The sequence below is a fragment of the Nothobranchius furzeri genome, chromosome 6 (genome assembly GCF_043380555.1).
Source record: "Nothobranchius furzeri strain GRZ-AD chromosome 6, NfurGRZ-RIMD1, whole genome shotgun sequence".
NCBI classification, from domain to species: Eukaryota; Metazoa; Chordata; class Actinopteri; order Cyprinodontiformes; family Nothobranchiidae; genus Nothobranchius; species Nothobranchius furzeri.
Genome location: NC_091746.1, coordinates 30,353,966 through 30,372,294, shown reverse-complemented (window position 1 = coordinate 30,372,294; position 18,329 = coordinate 30,353,966). Strand labels below are relative to the sequence as shown.

Here is an 18,329-nt window from a genome sequence, read left to right as displayed (position 1 = left end):
TTGTGTTGCAAACACAAATAAAGGTTTATACATTTAAACGTATTTAAATGAATCTGAGTAATGAGGGTATTTTATGTAAGAAAACAAAACAAAAAACATCTATAATTGTGCTGCAAAAGGCACGCAGTAACAGAAAATGTTTTTTCAAAAAGAATAAAATCGGTTTGTGTGAATTTTTATTTGTGAGAAATTTGAGAAATCATCAGATTTTCTTTAGACTTCAGTTCTTAACGTTTCTGATAGTTGTAGTCCCCAGCCTGACCACTAGATGGCACTAACAGTTTCAAACTGGTCCTTTAAACCAACACAGAATTTTTGGTGGCTCTTATTTAGTTTTTATTACCAAAAAAGCATCAAGATTCCTGTCGAAACCGTTTTTCTAATAGGTCCAGATAAAAATAAACTGAAAACAATCTTGATGCCCTCTGTTTGTCAATGTTTAATTCAATTAAAATAATGTATTTTTATGTGAAATCTCAAAACAGATCATATATGATCTTCTCTTTTTTTATGTCATAAATGATCATTACGCTCAGACGTGGTTGAGTCAAATAAAATGAAACTTTCAGCAGTAAAACAACTAAAATGCACAACAGGATATAAATGAATGAGTCAAATCTTGGGAGGAACCTGATTAGCTTGTTTCCCACTACGGCATTTTAATCATGAACAGCTTTAATTTGGACTCAGATCTGATTGTTTGGATTAAACAAGATTTTGTGTTGTTTTTATTTACTTTTGTTGACTGAGCCGCTGTTTTCCTGCCCTGTTTACTAGAGCTGTGGTTTATAATCTGGGAGTTGGATTATAACCTGGGCTTGTGGGCGCTGAAGCTGTTTCTCTGAAGCTTTGCTCTGCTTTGACAGGAATGATATTTGACAGAAAATCAAAGTGTTTCAGAGGCGGATGGGCTGAATGAGCAGCTGACCCGTTCAGCCCAAACCCATGCGTGTGGGCGGCTCAGCCTGACATGTGTGCAGACGCTTCCCGAATCCGTGGAAGCAGCGAGAAGAGGAGGAAGCCTGGGTCCTGCCGGCAGGGAATCAGGACACCCATCCACTGACCCACTTCTCTTCTGTTACAGATCCTGTTAACATGTCAGCGTGCACGTCCTCGTGCACTGTAGCTGCCACACGCTGCTCCTCATCCTCTTTCAGTCATCCATCCTCACGTCATCATGTCACGTGTATTCATGTGCAACACGGAATAATTCATGTACTCATCTAAACATCTCACTTTTATGATTTTGATCACCATAATTGAACAATTTTTATCTACACAGGAAATCATGCAGAGGACGGTTTTGGTCACAAACATCACCCCCCCCCCCCCCCCCCCCCCCCCCACACACACACACACACACACACACACCAGAAAACACACCAACATAATACGGTTATATTTAGTTTAGAGGCATGCTGGGAGCGTGAAGGTGAGAACGGTCCGTTCTTTTTCACACCTCGTCGCTGTTTTGGTGTAAATGTTTTACTATTTGATCGTTCCAAACTCTGATGACTCATTTCTGCTAAACCTGGACTCTTTGGTGTGTTTAATCTTTTATCAGACACTAACAGGGTCATCTGACATGCACGCCTTTGGTCTGTGGCAGGAAACCCAAACATGCATTGGGGAGAACATGCTCACTTCTCACAGGCATGGGGAGACGATACTTAGTGGGCTTGAAATCTGCAGCCTTCTCGCCACAAGGGAAATAAATTCATCCTCTCTTAATTCCAGGGACATTTTTAATGACAGCTTTTCAGTGAAACTTGTGATCTTTGACCTCTAGGGTAAGGGTCCCAGTAGGCTGCAGCAGACTTGGAACACACAAGGGTCAGCACGAGGGCTTCTCTTCAATTTCAGCTGAATTTTGTGTTTGAGGCTCTTTTTTCGTCATGAAGCCGTTAGTGGTGAATTTTTTCCTCCTTGTTTATTTTTTACAAATAGATTTGTGCATTTTCCAGATTCTAAACCCTAGGCCCTCTTAAGTCCCGCCCACCTCCCTCATCATGTTCCCCACATTCTTCCCATGTTTTTGAAAGGAGAGGATCTCTGTAGCTTTATTCTGCCGACACTCGGATAGACGGATGTTAGATCGAGGGTTCTTGATTAAATTGGTTTGTGTAATCTTTGCATGTGGGATTAGTGAGTGAGTGAGAGTGAGTGAGAGTGAGTGAGAGAGTGAGAGTGAGAGAGTGTGAGTGAGAGAGTGTGAGTGAGAGAGTGTGAGTGAGAGAGAGTGAGTGAGAATGTGAGTGAGAGAGAGAGTGAGTGAGAGTGTGAAAGAGTGAGAGAGTGAGTGAGAGTGTGAAAGAGTGAGAGAGTGTGAGTGTGAGAGTGAGAGTGTGAGTGAGAGTGTGAAAGAGTGAGAGAGTGTGAGTGTGAGAGTGAGAGTGTGAGAGAGTGAGTGAGTGAGAGAGTGTGAGTGTGAGAGAATGAGTGAGAGAGTGTGAGTGTGACAGTGTGAGAGTGAGAGTGTGAGAGTGTGAGTGAGAGAGTGTGAGTGAGAGAGTGAGAGAGTGAGAGTGAGAGAGAGTGAGTGAGAGAGAGTGAGTGAGAATGTGAGTGAGAGAGAGAGTGAGTGAGAGTGTGAAAGAGTGAGAGAGTGTGAGAGTGAGAGTGAGTGAGAGTGTGAAAGAGTGAGAGAGTGTGAGAGTGAGAGTGTGAGAGAGTGAGTGAGAGTGTGAGAGTGTGAGAGAGTGAGTGAGAGAGTGAGAGTGTGAGAGAATGAGTGAGAGAGTGTGAGTGTGACAGTGTGAGAGTGAGAGAGTGAGTGAGAGAGTGAGTGAGAGAGTGAGTGAGAGAGTGAGAGTGTGAGAGAGTGAGTGAGAGAGTGAGAGAGTGAGAGAGTGAGTGAGAGAGTGAGTGAGAGAGTGAGAGTGTGAGTGAGAGAGTGAGAGTGTGAGTGAGAGGGTGAGAGTGTGAGAGAGTGAGTGAGAGAGTGAGTGAGAGAGTGAGAGAGTGAGAGTGTGAGAGTGTGAGTGAGAGAGTGAGAGTGTGAGTGAGAGGGTGAGTGAGTGAGTGAGAGAGTGAGAGAGTGAGAGTGTGAGTGAGAGAGTGAGAGTGTGAGTGAGAGGGTGAGAGTGTGAGAGTGTGAGTGAAAGAACAACAGGAAGTCAGCTGGGAACTGATAATCTAGCATCAAGTTGAGGTGCAGCACCTTGTTAGGGCGATGCTGAGGGAGTATCCGGTCCCTGTAGAACCAAAACAAGAACTGAGTCCACATTCTCAGCACCAATCTGTTCCTGGTGCAGGTTGAACTCCATCAGGACTGGATCTAGTCTCTAATCTTTTTTGTGGTCTTCACGCCCTGGATCTTAAGGCAGGGTGTGTAGTTTGTGACCTTCGTGGACTCCATGGGCGAGCTGCGTTCAGCCTCTGAGATTAGATTCCCTCAGAATTAAAGCAAAGGAGTAACTGTTGCAGTGAAATGTGAGAGGAAATATGAAAGAAATCATCCATCCAAGCCTATCCAGGATCAGGTCTCAGGATCTAGGATCAGGGTTAGAGCCGGAAGCAGTCTCTCATCACGGGGGGAACATTCCACCTTCTCCTGGTCAGTTCAAAGACCTAGATGAAGGAGAACCAGGACAACCAGATACCCAAAACAGGAATACTATGGAACCATTTTTGGAGCCAGAACTGGAATGGGGTTTGTTGGAATGACCTTTAGGAAATTGCTTTCATTTGGACCGATGGCTGGTAGGTGCAGGAGGGGTCACCGGTGCTGTTTTAGACTCGTTCAGTCGGTCCGATCGGGCTGATGCATCACGACGAATCATCGTGTTGTTCCTGCTCACCAGAGGAGTCTGGTTTCTGTCTCTTCTCCTGTCTTTTGTCCAGAATTCATCCCTGCATAAATGCTGCTTCAGTAGGTAAAAGGCAACAAAGGAAGGTGTCCTGATAAATACCGAGCATGCACCTCACAGCCGGTTCCGGGTCAGGGAAGGCAACTAAAGTCCTCTGAACTTGAGAAACAGAAGCGTGTTTGTGGAGACAGTCATCACGCAGGAAAGCTCCGGTTTGTCCGCGTTTCCTGTGCTTGTAAAAGTGTTTGAAATGAAAGCACGTTGAAATAACGGACTTTTGATGCTGCTCTTATTCTCTCAGCTGTTTCAGAAACATTTTAGGGGTTTTGAGAAGGAATTTGAATAAATGAAACAACCTGAATGATGCATATCTAACAGCCTCTCATCCTGTGGTTGGTTTGCTGCCGACATAACCACGTTAGTGTCCATTTACAGCCAATGAGGGAGTGGCAAATAAACACCGCTCAACACCAAAGGAACGCTGAAAGCACATTGGGTCTCAACTGGGAAAACCATCCTGCTGGATGTCCAGCCTGACTGGGAATGGGTCATTTGTATTAGGGACAACAGGATGCTGCATCGTGGGATTAAAGTCTAATTCTAAACATTCAGAGGAGAAGCTAAAGCTGAGAAGCTGAGGGAGCAGGCTAGTCTGGTCCAGTTGGTAGAGGTGTGTTTGCAGCAACTTCAGTTGGTCCTCACTAGTTTCCAAAATGTCTCAGAACATTCTCCTGGGTTCTCCATTTTCCTCCCAGAATCTCGGTTCCCGTTATTGGAATGTTCAACACGTATGCGACGTTTGTGAGAAACGACCCCCTGAATTAGTCTGAGTCGATGCTTTTATCCAGAATTTGTCTCTAACTCTTCTCATCTGCTTCTCAACTTAGTTTTCATGTAAAAATGTGAGAATACTTGGAGAGCAGTGGGAGACGAAACTGGGAACCAATGAAAACACTTCATGATTAAATGAATCACACAACTGTCCTCTGACTCCCAGAGGGGCCTTCTGTTAGCCCGGCAAGCCTTCGTGAATGTGCCGTCTGGCCACGACCCATAGACAGAGCTCAGTCGTGGGGAGGAGTCTTCAGTTGTCTTTTAAACAAAGGACCAATCAGAGCAACAATCAATGTGACATATTCATTTCTTCAGCAATCGGCCAACGCCATACAGCACTGAAGAAGAAGTTTGTCTATCTGCTCTTGTCTAGGAGGAAAGCTCAGCTCTAAATCTTCCAAAGCCGTTGCAAATGAGCGCCTCTCCTGAGCCGAAGCCATCTTTGTTGTTTTTCTCCGTCTGGTGCAAAGCCCGCCCAGCAAATGTAGAGCGCTGTGACAAAACTGGCTAGACGGAAACTGTTTGGTCCGATGGTAGACCTGCTGAGGAGGGCGTTGCTAGACGGAGCAAGATCTCTTTGCTACGATTGGTCTAGATTTCCAGGCTAGCCATCTGTAGCAGCTCATTTTGCAGTTTGCATATTTGTCTCCAGCGGTCACCACAAGTCCCAGTCCCGTGAGATAACGGTTCGATGTTCTTCTTGAGTATTGTCTTAAACTTCCTGGTGTTGTGGTTTGCTGTGGGTTTTGGGAAAGCTGAGGGAATGACTCTGCTTCGTCTTGTCTGACTAGGCTCCGCCCATCTCGTCGACCCACGAGCCACGTCCAACCCCAGCTCCCCCTCCTCCTCCCCACACACCCCCAGCGCCCTGGGAAGTGGCGTCTCTGATCCGGTTTTGAATGGAGGCTTGTGCTCCGCTGCATACTGCAGTTCATCAGCAGGTAGGTTCAGTCGGACCCGGCCGACGGTCCTTGTGGCTCGGTGTCTGACTCGCTGCAGCTGTGCGGAGAAAAACCTTAAATAATTAATTTTATCTCATAAAACATGATAAAGCAAAGATGGGGAGAGAAACAAAACATGAAACCCAAATAATAAACCCCAGATCCCAAAAAAACTTCCTTCACTCCCGGTTTACTTGGTGGAATTTTTTTAATATTTGGATGGTTTGTACGGCAAAAATAGATCGCAGACGTGATGAACGTCACAGATGTACCGGTTCTGGTCCTATAGTGTGTGGTGTGTGACAACCCGGCAGCAACTACACACTACTCAAACCCGCTTCACACCTCGAGATCAAACCTAACGTTGGAGTAAACACACAAGCTTCTGTCACCTCGCTTTCTGATTGGCTACATGTCACATTCAACAGGAAGCTCGTTAGTTTGTCCTCGAAAATCAGACCCAGACAATCCAACACGTTTGAAAACCCGGATCTGTGACCCGAGCGGTCCCGACATCCTTCCGATTAGCACACCACACACTGCAGGAATATCCGACAAGATTATCTTTAGAGTCTTTAGCCACAATGGGCCTATTTATAAGAGGGATAAAGGAGATGATCGGGTCATGAATCCGCATGAATATCCTGCTGCGTGAATCTGACCTTATCTGATTGTAATCCGGACACTAACAGGAAACAGAAAAGTTCCGTTCGCATGGATTAAAAACCAATTTATCCTGTTATGTATTTTTATCCGAGTTCTCTGTCTGGATACACGTAACATTTTTAGTAGTTTCTGGAGGATCTCAGTTCCCTGATTAATTAATTATTTATTTATTTATTTGTTTGCAACAGGAACGACTCCCAGTTCACCGCTCAGCGTTCCCAAATCACCAACGTTCCCAGCAGGCCGGGAGCCGTGGTCCGACGAGTGCTCCATCTGCTACGAGAACACGGTGGACACGGTCATCTACACCTGTGGACACATGTGTCTGTGCTACACCTGTGGCCTGAAGCTAAAGAAGATGTCCAACGCTTGCTGTCCCATCTGCAGGAGACAGATCAAAGACATCATCAAGACGTACCGCAGCACGTAAGGAAAACCGGAAACTTCTCCCAGGTCAGAAACACATTCAGGGAACATATTCACACAGGCTATGTTGATCTCTTCATGGAACTCTGTCCACAACTGGGCACCTCTTTCAGAAGGCGGAGCTTAAAGTGGCATGGAACTTTCCGTGTCCTCTCCGGGGAACGTGGAAGAAAAACCTGAACAGATCCTGAAACGATTAAATATTTTGAGCCACGTTGTGTGATTTTGGGACTCTTTCCGAATGTCTCTGTAATCACCATCCTGGACGACGGCGGGAGCTCTGAAACGCCATTAAGAGAATTTTTAAAGCACACCTGCTGCAGGTAATCATCTCAGTGTGTGGCGGCTGAAACCTGTGACGGTGGCGCTGAAACGGCGGCTCGCCGTTACCGAGATTCCTTGTGATTGGTGTGATGGGAGACGCAGCACGCCGAGTATTGTACGTAGGATTGTAATTTCTCCTGTATTTGTATAACCTGATGTACCTTTCTCTTAGTTTTACTTCAAACGTTGGTAGCCGTGTCATTGTGCTAGCTAGCTGCCTGCTCTGAAGTGTGGTGTGTTGCACTGAAATCAGCATTTCCTGTCAGAAATGCCTCGTTTTTAACTGCTAGGATGAAGAAAACCATCTCCAGGCCTGCCACTCCAAACCGGAAGTGGATTCAAAGATTTTAATAATAATTTGGTTACTCCTCAGGGCAATTTACAGGTTCTCAAATTCTGCTGGTAGAACACTGTGAGTGCCGATGTAGATTACAGAAGTCGTCGGGAACCTCTCCCGTAACAACCCAGAGTCAAAGGATTGTTGCCATGGCATCAGCCTCCTGCCTTAACCCACAGAGAAGTCTGTGTTTTCCAGAATCCCATCACCAAATAATACCGCTGGGTGGCTCCGACGGCCACAGCCATTCACTCAGAGGAGGAAAAGCACACAGATCGAATTATTTTTGTAGAGAAATTCCATTTCTAAGATGAAACTATTAAATGTCTCTGATGGGACCGGGATGGAATTCCTGTCAGGAAATTCAGGGCTTTGATTTGTTTTCCCTTAGTTATAAAACGGAACGTTCATTGGATTATTTCCAGGGTTTTAGCCTTCATGAGGTGCTAAACGAGTTTGTTGCAACCTCAGAAAGGTCCGGAGTCGGTCCTGGGGCCTCCTCCCAGCAGGACAGATCCGAACCTCCTCATCTGGCTCTTCTCCATCAGGAGGAGCGGCAGCTTTTCTCCCTGATGGTAATCGGCCCATTTCTGGTGGAGAACCATGAAGATGCTGATCCTCAATTCAGCAACTACACTAGTGAGCCCTGAAGGTTGTAGTTTGATGAAGCTTAGAGCACCAGAGAAGATCTCAAGGATATGCTCATGTCTCCTTACTGGCCTGGGAACCCCCTTGGTCCTGCTGCAGAGGTGGAGGACCTGGTAGAGTCGGAGGAGAGAGGGCGCTCTGGGGTTTCTTAGACATGGAAACAAGACGGGAGAACCTCAAAAGGTAAATGGTCTGTATTTGTATAGCACCATCTTAGGGTTCTACAACCCCCCAAGGTGCTTCACAACACAATCAGTCATCCACCCATTCACACGCTGGTGGAGATGAGCTACGGTGTAGCCACAGGTACGATGTACATTTTAGGACATCCTCGGCCCTCAGGAAAACCTCCTCACACCTAAGGAATACATCTGTCAGACCTCAGGAAAAAGACCGTCGATCTTCATACCCAACGGCCTCAGACCGAACAGCATCAAACTAAACAGCATCAGGCAGAACAGACTCAGACCGATGGTGCGTTTACGTAGATCCGTTATTAATTATTATTTTGTATTAGGTTTTCCCCCTCGGACGGATCGGTGTGCGCAACTTGATGACGTAGGTGCTGTCGGCTTCTTAGTGGCGGTTCTTCCCGGCTCATCTAAAGGTGCGTTCCGGCTACCTTGTTATTTTAAGTGACTGAGAGTCGATGATATATTTAACGGTTATTTTTGGCGTTGTAGGTAGGTACCTCATCTCTGAAAGAACCGGAAAGGCTCAAATAAAGGACAAGTGTGTTGCTGCTGTTTTCGAACACTACACCCTACAGTTTGTCATTTACTGTGAAATATAAATAAATACAAAATAATGATTAAAAACGGATTTATGTAAACGCACCATGAGTTCTTTCCGAATCCGTTCTGCCTGATGCCGTTTGGTCTGATGCCGTTCTGCCTGATGCCGTTTAAGATCGACAGTCTTTTTCCTGAGACCAGATGCCTTTTTAGCTAAGTTCTGATGTCTGAGGCTGTTTTTCCTGAGGGCTGAGATGTATTCCTTAGGTGTGAGGAGGTTTTCCTGAGGACTGAGATGTATTCCTTAGGTGTGAGGAGGTTTTCCTGAGGACTGAGGATGTCCTAAAATGTACACCGTACACAGGGCCTCAGCAAACCTTAGTTAGCTGAAGCGGATTGGACCAGAACTCCTCCAGGACCACCTGATGAGGTTGACCCTGATCCGAGGTTGTATTTGCACTTACTAGGACCTCATCATGGCTGAAGGATGCCCTGATGTTGATAAAGGAGCCAGAACTTCACAGGAAGTCTTTTATTTTGTAGATAATCAATAACCCCCACCTCCACCCACCCCATCAGCATCTGTATGGTGATTTTATGCGTTTAGAAAATTTATTTCAGCTTCTTGAACTGAAAAGTTGTTTTTAATTATTTGATAATCATTATTTTTAAGTTTTCTTTCTTTATACAAAAACAAAAAAACTTTATCTTTTCTTGCAGCACAATCAGACGTGAATTTGCTCCGAGCTGCACGACCTTTTTCTTTTTTAACATATTATTATAGTAATCCCGGAGTTTCAGGTGTTCTTTTGCTGTAACTGGTCTTTGTTGTGTGTTTGCATAAGTTTAGCACCCCAGCCACCTGTGCCCCTTTATGAGGCTACTGATTGTACGCGTTTCCTCTTTGACCAAACCCGGTTCTGCTCCATCGACCCGTTCCTGATGGAAGATGCAGACCCACTTCCTGCAGCCTTCTCCGTTTCTCAGATGCTGGTTTTGAACAGAACATGAATGTTTCTGATGCTGTTATTTATTTGAGCTTCTCAGATCTTTTTGTCTCTTGTGGGTTTCTTTTCCATTTGCTGAATGTTGGGACCAAACGAGCACCTGAACCAGAATCAACATGTCTGTTGTCACAAAGCAGCCGACCTTCTTTGTGTTCTTCTGGTTTCTTGACTGAAGCAGCAGGTGTGTTCGTGTGGTCGGATGATTTAATAAAACATGTTTGAGAAGAAAGTCTTTGGCTCTTGATTTCAACACAATCAGGCAAACATTTCAGCTACAGAGGGAGAAATTCCAGTTAGAAATTTAAAAAACAATTTCTGTGTTTTTAGCACACAGATGGGACCTTCTCAGACATCAGTCTAGAGGTTTCTGAGGAAGCTGCTCGTGGTCCTCCAGGAAACCCACAGGTGGAAAACTCTGACCCACCTGTGTGACTCTGACCTCTCTCAGGTATCTAAAGCTGCTCCCCGTTGGACAGCTGGGTCTCCGTCCTCGAGGGCGAGGCTCTTCCATCACCATGGAGATACATCTTGGTTCTGAAATGGTGATGTCAATCTTGTGGGAGGTGATGCAGTCCCAGATGAACCAGGTGTAAAAAGTGGAATTTTAATTGTTTTGGTCTTACCTGTTGGAGATCAGATGGTGTGTTTAATGACCCTCGGACACCAAAAACAACCCTCATTTGGTCCCTTTGTGGGTGAAAATAATCCCTCTGCTTAAAAGCCTCTCTGACGAGTTTAACACGGTAAACGGTCTGTGTTTGTGCAGCGCCTCCGCAGGGTTCTACAACCCCCCAAGGCGCTTTACAATACAATCAGTCATCTACCCATTCACACACACATTCACACGCTGGTAGAGATGAGCTACGGTGTAGCCACAGCTGCCCTAGGGCGCACTGACGGCCGAGGCGCTGGGCAAGGCGAGTTAAGTGTCTTGCCCAAGGACACAACAGCAGCATTCTCTGGTTGGAGCCAGAATCAAACCTGCAACCTTCGGATTACTGGACAACCTGTCCTATCTCCTGGGCTACTGCTGTCCCAAAGTATGACCACGGTCCTGCAACTTTTAGGAGTTTAACGCTCCTAATAAGGGGGTGTGGCTTTTTCTCAGAGCAGGAAGTGATGTCACGTTACTGCGGTTGAGTTCTTTGTGTGTTTTTTAGGATCAGTTGGTTCTGAGGGTCGTCTCCTGAGGAGTTAGGGTTCGCCTAACCCCAACCCATCCAGTCAAAACATTGGCTCAGCAAACCTTACATCCTGTGTTCCGCTAGGTCTGAAACTGATGTGACGTTTCTGAAACATGTTGATGGATTTAGACCAGAAGTGTCCAGAGGTTCGGCCCTCGGAGTGTGGCCTATGGGTCCAACCCTGGTCCTCCTGGGCCACCGTCCCACCCACTCGAGCGGTTCCTCTGCTCTAAAACACCAGATTGTAGTCAGTAGGTGGGCGTGGAGTTAAATGAACAGGTGGTTCAGCCACTGACTCAGGTGTGTTCGAGCAGGTAAACAACAAAAACGTGTTGTCCAGGACCTGGATGGCATGGATATGTTTATGTTCAGATTCTTACTAAATGGACTAATTCAGGTTTTTTTTTTGTTTGTTTTTGTTTTGCAGTAGCTAGAAAACAAAATATCTGCCGAAAAAAAGTTTTGTCGTGTTTTTACTTTTGGGACTTTACGTTTTCGAGGCCAACTGAGACTTTTAACGTAAGGATTTCGGTCCTCGTCTTAAAGCTTTGACACGAGTCGGGGATGAACTTTTCACGTCTCAAGTCAGCTGAAATAAAAGTTTCTCTGCACGTTTTGATTCTAATCTGAACTGTTAGTTTTATTTTTCATCTGCCTAAAAGATGAACTTGAACTTTGACCCTAACTGACTGTACTTTGGTCTTTAATGAGCCAGAATAACATCCTTACACGACGTCTGACCCCAGCCTGGCTGGTCAGAGGGAAGAGGGTCACGACCTCTGACCCCAGCCTGGCTGGTCAGAGGGAAGGAGCTTCATGAGGAGTCAAAACAGATTCAGGTTATAAATGATGGAGATTAGGATTAATAATCAATCACAACATCATAGAGCTGCTGAAGTTTATAAAGAACAATCAGAAATAAAATATCTGCTGAGTCAGAGATCAGGTCTGAAGCTTCATCTGAAGACCTGCAGGTCAGGCTGGTAAAGAGCGCCCCCCAGTGGAAACAAGCAGGTGTGGCACCCTGATGGAACCCTAAAGGAGTTTTTAGTTTTAAACTACAAAAACACATTTTTGTAGTTCTGTCTGTGGAGTTTGATCAAACAGGAGATTGCTTCAAACGTCACTGGGTTTCTTTTTCTTACTTAATTGTTCAGACTTTAGTTTTTGTGATTATTCTTTTTAAATATACAAAAATAAAAGCATTGATGTGTGCGCTATTTTATTTATTAGGGTTATAATGGAACGTAATAACGTTAAACCTTTAGTCTCCTGAGACCACAGATCTTTGTTTGGTGCTTTTATTTCCTCTTGGATGTAAAACAAGTGTTGTGTTTAAATATTCTACATGCAATAGTATCATAAATATAAATGTAATTATATTATTAATATATGAAACATAAATATAAGTACAATATATTCATATTATTTTCTATTATAGAAACTTAAACAAGGTTTAAAAAACTTTTTTTGTAGGTTTTTTGTTGTTTTGTTTTCTATCAGATGTTTGTAGGACCTGTGTGGTGGTGCAGCAGCTGGTTCTGGTCCATTTAAAGGTTCTTCTAGAGGTTCTTCAGCTGATCCAGAAAGCTGCTGATAATTTCTGATGACAAGATCCAGAACTGGACACAAAGTTTTACTTCCAAGCTAAGAAACATCAAGCTCTTCTATTTAAGATCTTCTTGTTCCTGATGTTCTCAGAGGAACACTGCAAGAACCCTGAAGATATGGTTGTCGTCAACTGGAACAAATTTCCAATTTTAATGCTTTGGAGGTTGATTTCTGATCACGTCTCAAACATCTCGTCTGTCTTCCCTGGACACCCTCACACCTCACTGTGGTTCTGCTCCTCCTCGCCTGAACTGGATTGAAAACTAAGATCTGGATGGTTCCGGACCTGCAGGAAGCAGGCAGACCAATGAGAAGGAGTCAGACTCAAACAGCAAAGATAATACATTTAATATCGTTTGTGTTTTGGGCAGATTCCATGTAAACATGTACAAGTTACAAAAACAAACAGGTCCCGATAGGAAAAGGTCCCGTTTTAAACGAACACGCACGTGCAGAACGCCTCAGATCGGGAAGAAGTCCTCAGCAGATGCGTTTACAACATTCCTGCTGAATTCCATGATTCACCACTGAAGAAGAGAAAGTTCTCACTGACGGTACAAGGATCAGCGAGGCTCGAACACAATAACAACCATGGCCATAAAAACGGAGACGGAGGAATAGCACCTGGTTTGGTCCGACGGAAGGCCTGAAGAGGTTTTAGTGTGGCGGACATGCTGGTGGGGGCACAGTTCACACATCAGGGGCTCCACGGCCTTCATCAGGGGTTTCGGCACCAAGCGCTCAAATCCTTCTCTGAATCCCCAAATAAATCCTGTGGGATTGCTTGGATTCTCACCTCCTCGAGGCTGGATTGGAGAGCTGTCAGAAAGTTGTCTGTGTGCCTAAAGCACCCTGCTCTCTAACTAGAAACAAAGCAAAAACTTCCTTTTCCTCAAAATCCCACACGTTTCCCTTTAGAAGTTCCACCCCTTTCCTTTCTTCTGTCAAATAAAAGCCTTCCAGGTCAGCGCTCCATGGACACCCCCACTGACTCCCCATCGAACCTCCTCCTGCCAGCATCACTAACTCCTGACTCCTCCTCTCCTTACAGGAAACCCTGCCCCCAACATTCACTCAACTCTTCATTTGGAAGTTGACCAAGAGATGTTTGGATAAAATTTTCCTGACTAATACATTTTCCGTCTATCATCTGGCTGCTGCATCTTCCCAGCATCCCGCCCTCATCATCCTGGACCTCTGACTTCTTCTGAACACACCTGCACACACACACACACACACACACACGCACACACACACACACACACACACACACACACACACACACACACACGCACACACACACACACACACGCACACACACGCACACACACGCACACACGCACACACACACACACACGCACACACACACACACACACACACACACACACACACACACACACACACACACACACACACACACACACACACACACACACACACACACACACACACACACACACACACACACACACACACACCACTTGGTCCTACAAAAGCACACATCTGGAAGGAGAAACCAGAGTTCTTTCTCGCCTCTGAAGAAGAGACCTCAGATAAAAACTCACATCCTGACAGAAACCTGACAGCTTCGCATCACCACTTAAGACAGTGCTGCCATGGTAACCAACATGCTCTCTTTAACTTTAACGAGCTGCTATGAGCTAAAAGAGAAGCTGGACTCCAATCCCAGGTCACGACCCGGTCCAAACCCACCAATCAGCTGTTCTGCAGGAAAACAGCTGATGGGTTGAGTCCAAACAAAACAAAACAACCCGGAGTTCATGTCAAATAAAACAAAAATTCATAAAGATGAAGGAAGGTTTACTGGGTTTTATCTCTGAATTATCATTTGTCTTTAGAAAAACGAGCTAATTAGTCTGATTAGGAAATTATTCATTCATCTCTTTATAAAATATTTTACTCTAAAGATCATGAGTTTGACTTCAAAAGTTAGAATTATGACTTATTTACACAAAAGTCATAATTCACACTTTTTAAATGACTACCGATGACCTTTGAACTTAGAATGAAGCGCCTGGGCTGTAAAACTGTGAGAACGTGTCCAACAGCTGGACTCTGAACGCCGTTTTGAGATTTGGAGTCATTTTGGAATTCTTCAGACAAAAGTGAGATTTAGAGTCAAACTGAGAAACGTGTTTGTTTGACGTCAGAAACTAAAATGTGAATTACTTTAAGATTTTCCATCATCAGGAAGGAGAACCTAAAGTCTGGTTCTAATCTTTTGCTTTTCATTCAGTTTTTCCAAAAAGGAAACCTACGTTTTCCTAAACAGCGCTTCCCTTTAACCCTCCGCCGTGTTGTTTTTGTCAGCTCTAAAAACGCTCCAACTTCAGACTTCTGATGGTGCTTTCCAACTTTACACTTAACCGAGCAGCAGATCAGATAAGGACGTTTGTGTTTGAGCTCCTAACCTTTAGACCCGGGAGCCTCGGTGAGCACTCACATAAGGACATCTATGTTTGGAGAAGGTCCTGGAGGTTGACGGATTAAACTGCATTGGCCTTAAGGTGGATTAGCGTCTCGGGTCTCTTGTTTACCGGTGAGACTCTCCTGCTGACGTCATGACGGTAAATGTCACCTTCGTGGTGGCGTCTGGCAGCGGTGGATAAATGTCACAGCGCTGCTCCAGTAGGGTGAGAGCAGGGACGCGCTCCCAAAGGGGAAAACCGGCAGAGAACAAAACAACGAGACAAACATCTGAAAATCCCATCCAGGCACAAATGTGACAGCTTGACACCCCGAGGCCCCTGAAGGCGGGGCTGCGTGTGGAGGGGGTCCCGGGCGAATGAGACGAGACTTCAGAGCGGGTCAGCTGGGTTCCGCTTTACAAGCCAGAGTCCACAGCTGCTGCCGAGGCGAGAAGAGAGGCGTGGGTCACACTCCTCAGGTGTGTCAGGGCCAATCACGTCGCCTCGCTCAGGTGAACTCAGCATGGAACCCCGCAGACACACCTCCTCCTGTTGAGATGCCGCTGCACCTCTATTGCACTTGTTCTCGTGGGGACATGTCAACGTGAGACAAAACACACGGAGACATGTCAACGTGAGACAAAACACACGGAGACATGTCAACGTGAGACAAAACACACGGGGACATGTCAGCGTGAGACAAAACACACGGAGACATGTCAGCGTGAGACAAAACACACGGAGACATGTCAGCGTGAGACAAAACACACGGAGACGTGTCAGCGTGAGACAAAACACACGGAGACGTGTCAACGTGAGACAAAACACACGGAGACATGTCAGCGTGAGACAAAACACACGGAGACGTGTCAACGTGAGACAAAACACACGGAGACATGTCAACGTGAGACAAAACACACGGAGACGTGTCAACGTGAGACAAAACACACGGAGACATGTCAGCGTGAGACAAAACACACGGAGACATGTCAGCGTGAGACAAAACACACGGAGACATGTCAGCGTGAGACAAAACACACGGAGACATGTCAACGTGAGACAAAACACACGGAGACATGTCAACGTGAGACAAAACACACTGGGACATGTCAACGTGAGACAAAACACACGGAGACATGTCAACGTGAGACAAAACACACGGAGACATGTCAACGTGAGACAAAACACACGGAGACATGTCAGCGTGAGACAAAACACACGGAGACATGTCAGCGTGAGACAAAACACACGGAGACATGTCAGCGTGAGACAAAACACACGGAGACATGTCAACGTGAGACAAAACACACGGAGACATGTCAGCGTGAGACAAAACACACGGAGACATGTCAGCGTGAGACAAAACACACGGAGACATGTCAACGTGAGACAAAACACACGGAGACATGTCAGCGTGAGACAAAACACACGGAGACATGTCAACGTGAGACAAAACACACGGAGACATGTCAGCGTGAGACAAAACACACGGAGACATGTCAGCGTGAGACAAAACACACGGAGACATGTCAACGTGAGACAAAACACACGGAGACATGTCAGCGTGAGACAAAACACACGGAGACATGTCAACGTGAGACAAAACACACGGAGACATGTCAGCGTGAGACAAAACACACGGAGACATGTCAACGTGAGACAAAACACACTGAGACATGTCAGCGTGAGACAAAACACACGGAGACATGTCAACGTGAGACAAAACACACAGAGACATGTCAGCGTGAGACAAAACACACGGAGACATGTCAACGTGAGACAAAACACACGGAGACATGTCAGCGTGAGACAAAACACACGGAGACATGTCAACGTGAGACAAAACACACGGAGACATGTCAGCGTGAGACAAAACACACGGAGACATGTCAACGTGAGACAAAACACACGGGGACATGTCAACGTGAGACAAAACACACGGAGACATGTCAGCGTGAGACAAAACACACGGAGACATGTCAACGTGAGACAAAACACACGGAGACCTGTCAGCGTGAGACAAAACACACGGAGACATGTCAGCGTGAGACAAAACACACGGGGACATGTCAACGTGAGACAAAACACACGGGGACATGTCAGCGTGAGACAAAACACACGGGGACATGTCAGCGTGAGACAAAACACACGGGGACATGTCAACGTGAGACAAAACACACGGGGACATGTCAGCGTGAGACAAAACACACGGAGACATGTCAGCGTGAGACAAAACACACGGGGACGTGTCAGCGTGAGACAAAACACACGGAAACGTGTCAGCGTGAGACAAAACACACTGGGACATGTCAACGTGAGACAAAACACACGGAGACATGTCAGCGTGAGACAAAACACACGGAGACATGTCAGCGTGAGACAAAACACACGGAGACATGTCAACGTGAGACAAAACACACGGAGACATGTCAGCGTGAGACAAAACACACGGAGACATGTCAGCGTGAGACAAAACACACGGAGACATGTCAACGTGAGACAAAACACACGGAGACATGTCAGCGTGAGACAAAACACACGGAGACATGTCAACGTGAGACAAAACACACGGAGACATGTCAGCGTGAGACAAAACACACGGAGACATGTCAGCGTGAGACAAAACACACGGAGACATGTCAACGTGAGACAAAACACACGGAGACATGTCAGCGTGAGACAAAACACACGGAGACATGTCAATGTGAGACAAAACACACGGAGACATGTCAGCGTGAGACAAAACACACGGAGACATGTCAACGTGAGACAAAACACACTGAGACATGTCAGCGTGAGGCAAAACACACGGAGACATGTCAACGTGAGACAAAACACACAGAGACATGTCAGCGTGAGACAAAACACACGGAGACATGTCAACGTGAGACAAAACACACGGAGACATGTCAGCGTGAGACAAAACACACGGAGACATGTCAACGTGAGACAAAACACACGGAGACATGTCAGCGTGAGACAAAACACACGGAGACATGTCAACGTGAGACAAAACACACGGGGACATGTCAACGTGAGACAAAACACACGGAGACATGTCAGCGTGAGACAAAACACACGGAGACATGTCAACGTGAGACAAAACACACGGAGACCTGTCAGCGTGAGACAAAACACACGGAGACATGTCAGCGTGAGACAAAACACACGGGGACATGTCAACGTGAGACAAAACACACGGGGACATGTCAGCGTGAGACAAAACACACGGGGACATGTCAGCGTGAGACAAAACACACGGGGACATGTCAACGTGAGACAAAACACACGGGGACATGTCAGCGTGAGACAAAACACACGGAGACATGTCAGCGTGAGACAAAACACACGGGGACGTGTCAGCGTGAGACAAAACAC

General features: G+C 46.0%; 1 protein-coding gene across 2 annotated transcripts in view; it reads left to right on the top strand.

Moving 5' to 3' along the window:
• neurl1aa (neuralized E3 ubiquitin protein ligase 1Aa) overlaps nucleotides 1-9,955 on the top strand; it is a 47,723-nt gene extending 37,768 nt beyond the window's left edge. The window contains exons 5-7 of one of the 2 annotated variants that reach the window (XR_008563893.2): nucleotides 5,435-5,584; nucleotides 6,439-8,592; nucleotides 8,669-9,955. Coding sequence is in view for 1 of the 2 variants with exons in the window: in XM_015973454.3 (XP_015828940.3) it covers nucleotides 5,435-5,584; nucleotides 6,439-6,680 (392 nt within the window). In the remaining variant the exon portion in view is untranslated. Of the gene's footprint in view, nucleotides 1-5,434; nucleotides 5,585-6,438 lie in introns of both variants that reach the window. The other variant, XM_015973454.3, reaches the window with a different exon arrangement.
• The last annotated feature ends 8,374 nt before the right edge of the window (nucleotides 9,956-18,329 follow it).